We start from the raw sequence: 16459 nt of genomic DNA on the forward strand, positions 1-16459 counted from the left end.
GATAGCAGAAGAACGAAGCAGCAAACAATAAAAGACAATAAAAAATGTAAAATGATACGAGTACACATTATAGAGGGATGTGCTTTGTTCATACTTCATGTCTGAGGTGTACAATCATGTTAGAGCAAATCTGTACTGTTAAAGTATTTTTTTTTTTTTTTTTTTTAATAACAAACATGTCATACTTGCCTATTCTGGGCAATGGATTTCATCACAGCAGCCCCAATCCTCTTCTTCTTGGGTCTCCCGTTGGCACTTATGGCCCCTCCCCCTTAACCTGTGCCCCCAATAGCAAGCAGCTCACTCCAGAGCCTCACTTTATGCATCCATTAGACACAGAGCTGCGGCTTGACACCTTCCCCCTCTCTCCTCATTGGCTCACTGGCTTTGACTGACAACAGTGGAAGCCAATGGCTCCAGCTGCTGTCTTAGCCAATGCACATCGCTGGATCAAGAGGGGGCTCAGTTGAGTATTGAAGGGGGGAAGGGGGGGGGTGGATGGGGAGCAGCACACCAAAGGTTTTTTACCTTCATGCATAAAAGAGCATCTGAAAGCTGGGGCACTATAGTGTGAAAGCCACTTCAGCAGCTAGAACTCATGTGTGCAAAGCCTTATTAGTGAAAGGTTAAAGGTGATTGATAGACTTCCCTCTGTGAAAAATGGGAAAGAATTGAATTATTTCATGTCTGGAGCTGAATGTTCCCATAAAAACACATTCAAACAATTGAATTTTGAGCAATAGTTTTCCCTGTAAAGGTAATAAAATGGTCTGCTTCAATATACTGGTATAATCAGTTTTTCTTCTATTCAGTACGCTACACTAGTGCTTATCCACACGCAATCCTTCTCTCCAAAAGACAGGGCAACATCTGGAGCCACATTCCCCCTCTAGACTGCATGTTTTCACAGGGCTGTTTAGAGAGAGAGAGAAATAAAAAAAAAAACAACAAACAAAAAAAAAAGAAAAAAAAAAGGGTGAAGTATGAAAATCTAGCTAAGACCATCAGCATGGGACATCTGCGTGCTACCAGTGGCTAGTTTGAAAAAACTTGCTGTAAAAAGAATCTGCTATCAGTGTTAGGTTCCATGCTGACAGAACACAGTAGCACTGCAAGAGGGACTCCCCCCTCCCAATATGGCTGTGTTGATGGGGAAATTGAGCAATTTGCTTTCCTTCCATCCATGGTGGAAGAAAGAAAATTGCATAACCTATGCCTTGCCTTAAGTTCAACACGTGGAAGTTACTCCAGCAAGGATGTGCGCAGGCGACTTTCCTGGATAACTCACTCCAAGGCTAACTATATACAGAAAAACAGGGGTAAATTGTTTCCCCCAGAAATTTGACTGAAATAACGGGTGTATAAAAAGTACAGTCAGGTTCATAAATATTGGGACATCGACACAATTCTAACATTTTTGGCTCTATACACCACCACAATGGATTTGAAATGAAACGAACAAGATGTGCTTTAACTGCAGACTGTCAGCTTTAATTTGAGGGTATTTACATCCAAATCAGGTGAACGGTGTAGGAATTACAACAGTTTGCATATGTGCCTCCCAAATGTTAAGGGACCAAAAGTAATGGGACAGAATAATAATCATAAATCAAACTTTCACTTTTTAATACTTGGTTGCAAATCCTTTGCAGTCAATTACAGCCTGAAGTGTGGAACGCATAGACATCACTAGACGCTGGGTTTCATCCCTGTTGATACTCGACCAGGCCTCTACTGCAACCGTCTTCAGTTCCTGCTTGTTCTTGGGGCATTTTCCCTTCAGTTTTGTCTTCAGCAAGTGAAATGCATGCTCAATCGGATTCAGGTCAGGTGTTTGACTTGGCCATTGCATAACATTCCACTTCTTTCCCTTAAACTCTTTGGTTGCTTTTGCAGTCTGCTTTGGGTCATTGTCCATCTGCACTGTGAAGCGGCGTCCAATGAGTTCTGAAGCATTTGGCTGAATATGAGCAGATAATATTGCCCGAAACACTTCAGAATTCATCCTGCTGCTTTTGTCAGCAGTCGCATCAATAAATACAAGAGAACCAGTTCCATTGGCAGCCATACATACCCACGCCATGACACTACCACCACCATGCTTCACTGATGAGGTGGTATGCTTAGGATCATGAGCAGTTCCTTTCCTTCTCCATACTCTTCTCTTCCCATCACTCTGGTACAAGTTGATCTTGGTCTCATCTGTCCATAGGATGTTGTTCCAGAACTGTGAAGGCTTTTTTAGATGTCGTTTGGCAAACTCTAATCTGGCCTTCCTGTTTTTGAGGCTCACCAATGGTTTACATCTTGTGGTGAACCCTCTGTATTCACTCTGGTGAAGTCTTCTCTTGATTGTTGACTTTGACACACATACACCTACCTCCTGGAGAGTGTTCTTGATCTGGCCAACTGTTGTGAAGGGTGTTTTCTTCACCAGGGAAAGAATTATTCAGTCATCCACCACAGTTGTTTTCCGTGGTCTTCCGGGTCTTTTGGTGTTGCTGAGCTCACCGGTGCGTTCCTTCTTTTTAAGAATGTTCCAAACAGTTGTTTTGGCCACGCCTAATGTTTTTGCTATCTCTCTGATGGGTTTGTTTTGTTTTTTTAGCCTAATGATGGCTTGCTTCACTGATAGGGACAGCTCTTTGGATCTCATCTTGAGAGTTGACAGCAACAGATGCCAAATGCAAATAGCATATTTATGGACCTGACTGTATGTTGACATTTGGATCCAAGGAAATCAATTGTCACAAAAAATTTAATAAAAATATGGTTTGTGCTAAAGATGTACCCGCAATTTTTAGCCAATTTTTCAATTGATCAATCTTTTTACGTGTATATTTTTAGATCTCAAGATTGTTGCGCCACTTCCTAATCCTGGAGAAATAATTTCAGAAAATGAATTTTCTATAATTATATATATATATATACACACACACACACACACACACACACACACACACACACACACACACACAGTATTAAAGATCCTTCGGTCTGAACTGGTAAGTACAGTTTTCTGGCCATGGAGGCCATAGAAACAACAAATTATATCACCAAATCCTTTCAAAGTCGATACAAGCATAAAAGAGTAATGCACGTAAAGAATGACATTTACAAAAAGTTAATTATTTTCCTGCTCTGCTTACATTGCAGCTATTCACCAAACGTCCATAAGGGTTATGTTCTGTAACCCTGTATGCAAGCCAGGCTTTATTTCCACTGTATGTGTGGCCAGCTGGATCCCACAGCTATGAATATCCAACAAAAACATGGTGGTGGTGGTGGTGGGGGGGGGAGAAATAAATAATTGGGAGGGAAACAAATGTACAATTTGTATTCAGATTTTGGAAACCACCAATACTGGCTTTTCTCAGCCTTAACGTACTAACACGATGCACCTGGGTGTGAATAATACACAGCGGCCATGTGCTCAGTTTTAAACTTTAAAAATAAAAAATGAAAAGTTGTGCCACAGAATAGACACCAATAGATGAAGTTATGTCCAGGGGCCCATTCACACTTTGACATCCTGATGCTTTGCATTAAGCCAGTCCAGGCAACATGCGATGATGCCATCTATAAAGTCTCGGATAAACTATTCCATATGTAAACATCTCTAAAGTCTTAAGACATCCATACATGAGCAGAAAAAATTGTCAGTTTCAGCAGGGACTGGACAAATCTTGATCCATGTATGGACCTGCTGGTTGTACACAAGTTGACCCATCGGTCAACTTGTGTACAAGCAGCCTGTTGATCAATGCGGCCGGCTATAGCCAGCAACACTGTATCCTGCTGGCAGGGAAGGCTCCCCCATCCACTTCAAATGTGTGACTGTTGGGAAAAAAAAAACCCACACGGTTTGCCTTATGGAATTAAAAGATTGTTGTGCAAACAGTCTTGATATATACACAATGTTTTTAATTTTTTTTAGTTTCTCACTGGATAGCTGATCAATGGATGTGTTACATAGCCCAATGCAAATGCTTGTACTCTATTGTTTGGGAAATGTGTGTAATGCATTAAAATACATTTTAACCAATACGTTTGGTTCACTGCAGTAAACATCACAGCATGCCATCAACCAGACAGGATGTTTGGAGAGACAAATGGTTTCAAGAAACATTCCAACTCCTAGATACTTCCCATGAACACCAAATCCTCCCTAACATGTGTTTGTGTTGCTTTTCACCTACTAGGTGAATTAGTTCATATATGCTTTACACCAATTGTCCATGCTTGTTTGCATTTCAAAAGGACTGTGCTTTAAAGTGGATCTCCCAACAACATTAGAAGGCTGCATGAATACATTCTTAACATGTCACAATATATAGCAACAGTATAAGGTTTCAAAATAGTTCTTATGTCAGTTCACACCAGCGGGTACATGTATGGTGCATATAAAAACACGTTATTGTGTGTTCAGCACCTGCACTGTGTTGAAACAACACATCACAGCATTTACTTTTTTCTTAACTGTATGTAAAAGGAAAAAAACGAAAACACTTTTAACTCCATGCACAACAGCATGCTGTGATGATTTGAGTGTGTTGTAATGCATTGTTGTGCGCTGTATAAATATTTTTATACAATGTGCACCAATGTTGTGTGAACAGGGCAAATAGAAACCGGTTGAGTTGATAGTGAATTAACAAACGCAGATCTACATACCTACTTTGCACAAGCCTTTATCACTGATTAAAAATACTAGTCCTTTAACTTTGACAAGTGACTCTGCCTTGGCTAAGCTGATGCCATCAGTCTGCTGCAGACAAGAGGAACCATTTCCCCTGTCTCTTCTTCCCAGTGATCAGACTACATCAAATTAGAGGCTGTAGACATGGGCAAGCTGTGCAAGACACACAGTGCTGTAAAAAGTATTTGCCCCTTCCTCGTTTTTTTTTGCATATTTGTCACACTTAAATGGTTTGCATCAAAATTGTAATATTACACAAAGATAACTCAAGTAAATACAAAATGCAGTTTATAAAAATGATGATTTTATTAACCACTTGCCCTCCTGTGGATTTACCCCCCCTTCCTGACCAGGCCATTTTTTGCGTTACGGCACTGCATTACTTTAACTGACAATTGCACGGTCATGCAACGCTGCACCCAAATTAAATTTACGTCCTTTTTCACCCCATGAATTGAGCTTTCTTTCAGTGGTATTCGATCGACTGTTTAATATTTTGCAGTAATATATATATATATTCTATCATGTCCAGTAAAAATAGAAAAAAATTGTCATAAATTTTAGGCCAAAATGCATTCTGCTACGTCTTTACTAGTAATGTTGGCGATTAGCGACTTATAGCGGGACTGCAGCGGACATTCTAACACTGGGAGGAACTGAAATGTTGTCAGACATCCCCAGTGACACCAATACAGTGATCAGTGCTTAAAAAAAAAAAAAAAAAAAGCACAGACACTACTAATGGCACTGGGCAAGGAGTTAACATGAGGGGCGAGCAAAGGGTTAACTGTGTGCAGGGAGTGTTTTACTTGGGGGGCGGTGTCCATGTGCTTCACTGTAATCACACTGCTCTGGATGGCTCCTCCTCTCCATCAGAGATGCTCGGTAATCACCGGCCAGGACCCGATGATTGACAGCCTCGGTTCGCGCGCGCCACACACATGCGGCAGGAAAGTGGTTAAAAGGGGGGAAGTAGTCCAAACTTGCCTGGCTCTATGTGAAAAAGTAATTGCCCCTAAACCTAAGAACTGGTTGTGCCACTCTTGGCGACAACAACTACAATAGTTTTCAATAACTAGGAATGAGTCTTTCATGTCACTCTGAAGGAATATTGGCCCACTCTGTTTTGCAGAATTGTTTTAATTTAGCCACATTGGAGGGTTTGAGCATGAATTGCCTGTTTAAGGTCATGCCACAGCATCTTAATCAGATTTATAGCCAGTATCGGACTAGGCCACTCTAAAACCATAATTTTGTTATTTTTTTGAGCCATTCAAGAGGTGGACATGCTGGCGTGTTTCATTGTACTGCTGCATAACTCAAGTGTGCTTGAGCTTGCGGTAATGAACTGATGGCAGGACATTCTCCTTCAGGATTTTCTGATAGAGCGCAGAGTTCACGGTTCCAATTATGGCAAGTCGTCCAGGTCCTGAACCTGCAAAGCAGAGCACCACACTACCACCATCATGTTTGACTGTTGGTATGATGTTCTTTTTATGAAATGCCTGCGTTAGTTTTAAGCCAGATGTAACGGGACGCACGCTTTCCAAAAGATTCAACTTCTGTCATCAGTCCACAGAATATGTAATATAAATCTTGGGGATAATCAAGATTTTTCTGGCAAATGCGAGGCGAGCCTGTGTGTTCTTTTTGGTCAGCAATGGCTTTTGCCTTGGAACTCTCCCATGGATGCCATTTTTGCCCAGTCTCTTTCTTGTTGTTGAATCATGAACACTGATCTTCACTGAGGCAAGCGAGGCCTGCAGTTCATTAGATGTTGTTCTGAGTTCTTTTATGACCTCCTGGATGAGTGGCAATTGTGTTCTTGGGAATAATTTTGGTAGGCAGTCTACTCCTGGGAAGGTTCAACACTGTTCCAAGTTTTCTCCATTTGTGGATAATGGCTCTCACCATGGTTCATTGGAGTCCCAAAGCCTTAAGAAATGGCTTTGTAACCCATTCCAGACTGATAACTGTCAATTACTTTGTTCTCATCTGTTTGTGAATTTCTTTAGATAGCGGCATGATGAAATTTAACTCACCTTTCCAAAACAAAATGTGGTTAATCACAGTTCATTCATGATCTAGTGGGGGGGGGTGTCTATTACTTTTTCACAGAGCCAAGTAGGTTTGGACAGCTTTTTTACCTTAATAAATGACAATCATTCAAAAATTACATTTTGTATTTACTCGTTATCTTCGTGCAATTATACAATTTTATTTGATCTGAATCATTTCAGTTTGTATTGTATTTACTTTTTTTACATATTTGTCAAACAAACAGAAAGGGGGCAAATACTTTTTCACAGCACTGTATGTGCCATTTGTACACAGCCAATGACATAGACTGACCCCATATAATGCCTGAAGAGAAGAAAAAAAGGCAGATGAAGGCATCATGAAAAGGGAGTATTGTGTTCTAAGTGAGCGGTAATACCTTCTTAATGTAATTCTAAAAGGTTTCCTTTTTTAAAAAATAAACATGTTATACTTACCTGCTCTGTACAATGGTTTTGCGTAGAGCAGCCCCAATCCTCCTCTTCTTGGATCCCCAACCAGCGCCCCTGGCCCCTCCCCCCTGCTGAGTGCCCCTAGGAGCAAGCTGCTTGCTTTGGGGCCCATGTGCGTGCTCACTCCCAAACCACCTCTGTGTGGCCGAGGGACCCCGGTGCCACCGACTGCACAACGGAAGATGGAAGAAGACAGCGGAGGGGAGAGATAGCACGACAGGAAGGAAGGTTGTCCCCAACCAGGACGAAACCAAAACTCAGTCCAAGTGACTGGTGGTGCCAGGTGGGAGGAAGGCTGGGACACTTTCAAATGCAATGGCTACAGACTACCCAGAATTCATTTATCCTAGACAATTTGAAACGGCTACAGGATAGAATTTCACAACTCCCCCTTACAGGTTCCACTGAGACTCCACTGCCAAGGGAGGAGGAGGAAAAGGCAGAGGCACTTGTGTACCTCCTGGAAGAAATGCTCCAACAGAACATGGCCAGTCAGTTGGAGGAAGAAGAAAAGGGAAGGGGATTCTACTCTCATTTTTTTCTAAGAAGGAAGACATCTGGGAAATACAGAATAATGCTCAACCTAAAGAAAGTGAATGAATTTGTAAAACCCCAAAAATGCATGGAGACAATCTACACGAAATAAATTCTTCCCCCCCCGGGAGTATTCATGGCATCAATAGACCTAAAGGACGCATACCTTCACATCCCAATAGGGGAAGAGTCAAGGAAGGTCCTAAGGTTTGCACTAAAAGGCAAGAACAGAATGATCTTGATCCAACACAACGCACTTCTCTTCGGTTTGTCTTCAGCACCAAGGATATTTACGGAAATTCTTAGACGGGGAGGAAAAAGTCTACAAATGCCATTTACGACAAAATCTGGAGGAAGTTTTCCTACTGGAGGAATGGGAACGAGTCACCAGGAGCTCCTATCCTTTAGTATCCTTTGTATCCACAGTATTCACATTCCTTCAAGCTGGGGCAGACAAGAACTTAGCCGCTAATACACTCAAAGTGCAGGTAGCTGCCCTGCAACTTCCTGGAGATGAAGTTAGCGGTGGATCCCCTAGTAATCAGATTCCTGAGGGCTATCTCCAGATGCAGAGTCCCATGCGCGCCCAAATGCCCTCTCTGGGATCTAGGTACAGTTTTAAAAAGTTTCCAACACGAGCCATTTGAACCCTTGGGAAAATGTTCTCTCAGGCATTTAACCCACAAAGCCACCCTCTTGGTAGCCCTAGTCTCTGGTCGCAGAGGCAGCGACCTGCAAGCACGTCAGTGATAGAGCCTTACTGCACAATCCTGTGGGATAGGATTATCCTCCATACGGATCCGGCATTCCTACCAAAGGTCATGTCGCATTTCCACAAAACACAAGCAATTGTAATACCATCTTTTTCGGGAGCCTGAGCAACACCAAAGAAAGACTACAACAAAATTGATGTAAGAAGATGCCTAATCGCGTACATCGAGCGCACTAAAGCATGGAGATGCTGATTCTGTCTGGTTCCAGCCAACAGTCACTGCAGCACCCACTTATACACACAGCCATTTGTAAGGCAAAAACGTGTGCGTTTGGATTGTACACTTGCTTTCTGGAAAGCAGACACTCCAAGGAAGTCAGATGCATGGTATTTTGCAGATATCATTTTTTTCACAGGGTTTTGAAAAAATAAAAATACATTTTTGTTTTCTTTCTTCGGGTTTTAAAAACTTGTGTCAAATGAGCTCTGCAAAATACTCACCATTCCTTTTAGCAAAATACCTTAGAGCAGGGGTGTCAAACTCCATTTCATTGCGAGTTGTATCAGCATTATGGTTGCCCTCAAAGAGCAGGTTGTATCTGTAAGATGAGATGTCCAGAGCACCGCACCCCCCCATTACATCAGATATCAAGAATCCCACACCCTCCCTAACATCACCATGCACCCTCTTTGGGTGCTTCTACTATCCTGGCATTTCAAGGCCAACATTAGAAGCTTATGCCCGACATCATCCACTTTTCTAACCACTTGAACAAGCCTTTTGTGACACTTTGTTCACATGAAAAAAAAAATGTTTTGCTAGAAAATTACTAGAGAATAAAACGGTGGGTGTTAAAATATTTCTTATGTCACACAGCATTTTCTGCAGCGATTTTTGAAAACCAAATTTTTTGGAAAAAAATATACTATTTAGAATTTCAATGCAAACAAAAACAAAAAACAAAAACTATTGCCCAATAGTTTGGTAAAATATAAAAGATGATGTTATGCTGAGTAAATGGATACCAAACATGACATGTTTTTAAACTGCACATACCCCTTGGTAGAAAAAAAAAAAAAAAATCACCATCGCCGCAGCTTGGAATAGCCCAGTCATTGATATCACACTAATGAAGCGTAAGCTCACTTGGATTATACTTCATGAAGTATTTGCGAGTGTACTGCAGGACAAACAACCCCTATTTGACAAAATATGGACTCCATGGCTCACTTACAATTTCCGAGAGGTCGGGACTGACTACTGGCTTGGAGTGGGCTGGACTCTCAGACGGACTGGTTCTTCCCTTCCTCTCTCTTTTCTGATTTCATTCTCTCTTTCCGCTCTTTTCTTTGTCCTCCTTAAGCTGTTTTTGTGCCACTACCCCCCGTCTTCTTTCCTTTCTACCTCTTTAAGTCTCTTTCCTCCTTTGCCCTTTTTGTCCTTTTCCAATTTTTTTTTTTTTCCCCTTTTTGCTTTGCAATCTGAACATACATGTCTTGGGTGACTCAGGGGCTCACTGCTTTGAGTATGGAGACTTCCTGGTTAAACACCTGGACATCTATTGTTAAACTATGACAATGTGTTACGGCGTTATTGTACTTTGTTTCTTTTGAGGTCTGGTGTTGATGATGCTTCATCATTGGTGTCAATGGGCCCTATCGTTGTCATTGGGAGGAACTGTGCCCCATCATTGGTGTCAATGGAGGGAATTATGCCCCATTGCTGGTATCAGTGGATAAAATAGTGCCCCAAGGGCCTGATAAAAGCAAGCAAAGGGCCTCATCTGGCCCCCGATGCCGCAGTTTGGAGACCACTGTCTTAGACCATAGAGATGATTGGAGGCATCCAGTCTCCGATCAGATCTATTGTCAGACAGCGGAACTGCTGGCTGCAGTTTTGGGTTTCCCAGTGGGACAGGACAGCCAAAGAAAACCTTGGAAGGTGGCAGGAGGGGGAGTCCCTTCCTGCTGCTTGTAAAATCGATCCAGCATCTAATTAGCAGCTTGGATTGTTTTTACATGAAAGCCGGCCACCAGCTGAAAAAAACAATACCAGGATGATGTCTGTAGCTGCAGGCATTATCCCGGTATAACCACTCAAAGTCCAGCATCATAACAGTACGTTGCTGGTCCATTTAGCATATATGCAACAGCGGAGAACATGGGCATATGATGAATTGGGTCTGTAGACCAATATGACCGTAAAGCATTATTTTTTGTAATGCCCATGTTGAGGGTTAGGCCCCAAAAAGTGTTAAATGCAGAATTTGTGATAGGTTTCCATGTGAATTGTCTGGCAAGAGCTGAATTTGGGTGGGTGGCAATGTATGGCTGCGCGTATAAAATTGCTTTGGCCCACAAGCAAGTAACACAAATCTTCCATGAATAACAGTGGAGGGGCTAAACACTAGTGCCAGCAGTGAAAGGGGCTGATCCTGCTAACTCTGCACTTTTGGGGACACTATACAAAGGAGGCACTAGTATAGTTCTGTTCGTGATGGACACTGCAGACGAGGGGGGGGGGGTAGGCACCACCGTGTTGACAAAAGACCAGCGACGTACCCTGTAGCTGCTGCCCGTCTGCAATATATTGTGGCCCAAAAGTGGTTAAGCAAGGCTGGCAAATGCACCTGGTGTGAACAGGTCCTGCCCGGCCCAAAGCAGATTGACGGCTGGGCAGGACACTCCTCGTTGTGACTGGGCATCATATGACGTCCTGTCAAAACGAGCCGCTCACACGGCCACGCAGTGGTGCAATTTGTCATCGGCTGTGTCCACAGGACAGAGCCGATGACATATCGCTAGACCACCCCGGTTATTGAATGGATGGCTTCCTGTCATGTTATCCATTGTATACAATTATGTTAGCTGTAACTGGTCAAAGCAGTCACATGATACAGACAGGGCCAATCACAGCCCATCTGTATCATGTGATGAGCTTTGCCCAATCACAGCTAATCACAACAAAAGACTGAATGAATCAGTTTCATTCAGTAACAATTCTTAGATTGTAAGCTCTAACGAGCACGGCCCACTGTGTCCTCTTGTACCAAATTGTATTGTAACTGTAAATTCTACTTTCATTTTGTAAAGCGCTGCGAAAACTGTTGGCACGATATAAATCCTGTATAATATTAATTGCAAATATCAATAAAATACACTGGTATTAGCAATCAATGTGTTAAAAAAAAAAATCCTGATCACTTGCCCAGAGTAGTATAAATGTTACTATGGTAACATTGTATTGCTTTGGTCACTGTGTTGAGAAAGAAAAAAAAAAAAGAAGAAAGAAGAAAAATTAATGTAATAATAAAAAAAAAAATTTGAAAAGAAACAAAATTATACAAAAATATTGTAACAAAAAATTACAACCTCCAAAAACTCACCATGCCTCTTACTAAATACCTTGAAATATTTTCCAAAAATTGGTGATTTGGGGGGAATTATAAGTAGCCTGGCTTTTCCGGGCCTCAAAAAATGAGATGGGTCATCAGCACATCAGGATTGATCAATTGTCAGATATACAGTATATACGCCTTGGTTTGTGGACTCTAACTTTCCAAGAGACTAAATAATATACACGAATTTGGGGTATTTCACCAAAGAAATGTAAGAGAATATATTTTGACCTAAATTTATGAAGAAATGTTATTTATTTTATAATAGAAACAAAGAAGAATGCTTTTTTTTCCAAATGTCTCAGGGGTGTGTTTTTGTTTTATTTAGCAAAAAATAAAAAAACTCAGTGGTGATTAAATACCACCAAAAGAAAGGTCTATTTGTGCGAAGAAAAAAAAAAGGATAAAAATGATGGGTACAATGTTACATGACCGTGCAACAGTGCTGAAAGCTGAAAATTGGCCTGGGCAGGAAGGGGGTAAAAGTGCCCGTTATTGAAGTGGTTAAATAGAAACTTCAACTCCCCCCTCAAAAGATTTTTTTGCTTTTAAAGTGGAACTTTATTGCAAAAAGTAAAAATGGCAAAACAGGCATGAATTTCAATGCAGAAGAGACATGCTGAATTAAAGTTATTTACCTGCTCCTGTACAGTGAGATGAACACACACATCTCATTGTACAAATTCAGAAACTCTGAGCTGACTGAACTCTTGCACATCCATGGGAGTGATGTAATCTCGACCCAGCTAATGAAAGTGGCCGGTGATCGAAACCCAGGAGTCGGCCACCCAAAGATGTCAGCACCCAGTGGGGAGCTCAGGGACCCTGCATGGCTGGACATAAGGTGAGCATAGTTCCACTCTAAAGAGATTGAAAACATATTTTTTTTTAAATAATAAACATTATACTTACCTGTTCTACCTTTACAACAACTGAGTTTTTTCTTACATTTTATCCTACACCTACTCCTCTGCCCAGTCAATCCAGCAATGTCCTGCTGTGATATGACACTCAGTCCCTTGCCACTGTCTTCTTCACTGATGGCTGTCTCTTCTGGTCCAAGAAACCCCCTTCCCAATTTGTGCCAAATCCAGCCTCTTCCAGTGCTTCCTAGAAGATAAAGCCTCCTCGGATATACATATGATGTGCATATCCCAAAAGGCTTCAGGATGGAAGACTTGTCATTCTCACCCATCCCACATAGGTGAGAATGGAGGCAGAAGGATGGGCTGGATGGATGGAAGAACCCCCCCCCATAAAAAATAAAAATAAATTAAACAAAAATATCAGGAGGGGAAAGGAGTGAAGATTTGCTTTAAGGACTTGTTCAACCAACTTAGGAAGCAGTGCAGTGTGCTGAAATGCCAAAGCTGACTGATAGCTGTCCATGTGGTAAAACCCTGCATTCTAGTTTGTGGGCCAGTGAGAACCAAGCAGAAAGTGTCAATATAGTTCATAATTGTGACTCTTTATAGATTTTCTCTGTCCTAGTCATCAACAGAGCGTAATAGAACAAGAATGTATAAATCCAGCTACACCCCACTTTATATGTTTCTTTTTCTGTGTTTTTTTATTGTTTATATAGGTTGGATGATTAGTTCGTTATAAAAAATTAAATTATCACACACACCTCTGCCTGCTGATGTGTAGCATGTGGCTCCATGCTCTGCTCTATTCTGTGGTCCTGGAGTCTTCATCCACCATCCCAGCATCATCCCCAGACAATGCAAATGTATGTATACACTCTGACACAGGGCTTGACAAATTTGCTTTGACAAAAAAAAAAAAATTAGAAGCCAGTTTTTTTTTTTATAGTGTGGGTTGCCAGTGCCCAGGGCAAGGCAACTTTTGGGCGACAAGCCTGACGTGATGCGATTTGCTGCCAATCATGGCAAAACCACACCACATATTAGGTGCCATTGAAAATAATGGAACCTGAACCCGTGTTTTGCGATCATAGTGATTCTGCCGCGATCCCAAAATGCCCAGGTGTGAATGGAGCCACCCTGGTTCACATATATACGATTCTGGATGCATTTTCAAACTCACATATTTGCATGACAGGCTAGATATTATATGTTCCTACTGAGGTGGTTCACACAGATGCGATCCACAGTCATTGTGTTTTGAGTGCCATTATGAAAATGGTCCTGTGCGAGTTTGGAGCGGTGCATTCCAGACTCGCAAGTGATAGAAGAGTAGAGTGGCATGCAGAGATAAGCGTTTACACAGAATTGCTATTCACAGGAGTTTCTGCATTGAAATCACTGGAAGGCAATTTTGCATTGAAGTCAATGGGAAGCAGTATGTGAACCCAAGCTCCTGGATGCAATTTCTAGTCGCCATGGTGACCTGGTGCCTGGGATTTGTCAAGTCCTGCTCTGACACATCAAGATCCTAATTGTCACATCACATCAATAAAATCATCAAAACTGAGACCACCACCCCCATGAACTCAGTGCTACTTCTACTGAGCACCCTATGTCATAGATCTACTGTGCCAAGCAGCTCTATGACCCCTCATATGTCCAATGCTCCTTCAAAGAACACATACAATACCCCACACCCACCTATGTATACTATGCATTACCTATACAGCCCTAAAGACTCATATACTCTGTCATAGATCCACTGTGCCAAGCAGCTCTATGACCCCTCATACATCCACTGCTCCTTCCAAGAACACATACAATACCCCACACCCACCTATGTATACTATGCTTTACCTATACAGCCCTAAAACACTCATATACTCGGTCTGCTTTACTCACACATCAGAAAGTGGGTAGGATAGATTAGGAAGCAAATGAACATGTTGTCCCTGAAGTTGATGTGTTCAAAGCAGAAAAAATAAAATGGCCAAGTATAAGGATTGAGTGACTTTGAAAAGGGTCTAATAGTAAAGGCTAGACAACTGTGTCACAGCAGCTCCAAAACTGCAGCTCTCGTGATGTTCCCAGTCTGCAGTGGTCAAGACCGACCAAAAGCGGCCCAAGGACAGAAAATCAGACAGGGTCACAGATGGCTAAGGCTCCTAGATGCAATTGGGGACCAAAGGCTGGCCTGTGTAGTCCAAACCAATAGAAGAGCTAAAGTAGTTCAAACTGATAAAAAAGTTATAAGGATAAGTTCATCTTTTGTAACTTGTTATGCCGAAGTTGTAACATATTACAGCTGCACCGCCCCCCACCCATCCCGTTTTGACAGCAGGAGATCTTCCCCCCCCCCCCCCCCCCATGACCCCACAGTGCAAACAAAAAAACACAACAACGCATCTGTGTGGGGATCTGCCCATCCAGCCACGTCATCCATTCACAGTGTTCTGAGAATGAGCAAACCATAAGTCCTAATGACAGCGTTTGTGGCTGTTGGCTTGTAGCGGTCAGTGAACCAGCACGGTGCTGTACAGCGCTCCAGGCAGTTCATTGAGCCTTCCTGTCAGGGTGTAAGTGCTGCCCGTATCCGAGCTACAGGAACACAGGACCGCGGCATCACACCTATAACCTACTGATCATGGGTTCAATGCTTGACAGGTCCCCAACAACCAATACATTCATAAATAAAAAATGCCGATTTTTTTTTACCTGCAAAAAAAAAAATGTGTTTATTTTTTTATAATGGTGAACTTATCTTTTAATGCTGGTTCTGACAGAAAAGTGTCAGAACACAAAGTGCATTGCAGTTTGTTGTGTATGGGGCTGTGTAGCACCAGAACAGTCATACCTTCAGAGGTCTAGTGGTATCCATACATTGACGGGTTATGGAAGGGTGGTCATAATGTTATGGCTGATGGGTGGAAGAAAATTCTGTATAGGGCTGCTAGGTAAAGCAGGGGAGATATATATATATACATACACACACCTATCTATCCACACACATACGTACACACACACCTTTACCCAGGTAGCCCTATAGCAATGATATCTACAGGTAGCTTTATGAATAGAGCCGGGTGCCCCGTCCATCCCAGTCTGTCCCCCCCCCCCCCCCTCCTCTCAGTCGGTCAGTGTTGCAGGCCCCGGACCCATCCTGTGCGCCCCCCAGTAGAAGACACAGGAGCAGTGTGCAGAATTCCATCCCCGGCCCCCCAGTCACACCAATGCCTCCTCCGGTCCTTGCGCGCCCCTCCTCACCTGCAGTCTCTCACTCGCCGGCTGCCACATCTCCGCACTGCTCTCCCTCCTCACACCGTCCGCAGACTGCGCACCCCAAGGCCGGAGCTCCCCTCTGTGTAGCTCTCCTACCCGTTATCCTGCTGAGACCGCCCACCGCTCCGCCCCGCTATCACCGATAACTCCGCCCAATCACCCCCTCTTCTACTCTCGCATTCCTTTCCCGCCCTGTCTGCTGTTCTCTGGTCTTTAGCGCTTCCAGATTATGGGCGGAGCATTGCACTCCATGCCCGGCCCCCTCCCCCCGTGGGGGGGCTTGCATGACAAGAAAGCCTTTAACGATGGATGGCAGACCTTTGAAATCTGCTGTAACTGTAGAGACGTGAAGGCGGTGAGGCCCACCTAGAATACGATGTGAAGACGGTTCCAACCTGCATCAGGCTTTCTACTAGTGGGAGCATGAGAGGAACAAGCAGACTGGTTGCCATTAGCAA

At 42.8% G+C, this 16459-nt stretch overlaps 1 protein-coding gene across 1 annotated transcript in view; it reads right to left on the reverse strand.

Moving 5' to 3' along the window:
• Window positions 1-16144, reverse strand: part of PID1 (phosphotyrosine interaction domain containing 1) — an 85967-nt gene extending 69823 nt beyond the window's left edge. The window contains exon 1 of the mRNA XM_089683495.1: window positions 15987-16144. Coding sequence (XP_089539621.1) covers window positions 15987-16016 — 30 coding nt within the window. The 5' untranslated portion in view covers window positions 16017-16144. The remainder of the gene's footprint in view (window positions 1-15986) is intronic.
• Between the last annotated feature and the right edge of the window lie 315 nt (window positions 16145-16459).

The sequence above is a fragment of the Staurois parvus genome, unplaced genomic scaffold (assembly GCF_062004578.1).
Source record: "Staurois parvus isolate SC_StPar_1 unplaced genomic scaffold, SC_StPar_1.0 ptg000312l, whole genome shotgun sequence".
Taxonomy (NCBI): domain Eukaryota; kingdom Metazoa; phylum Chordata; class Amphibia; order Anura; family Ranidae; genus Staurois; species Staurois parvus.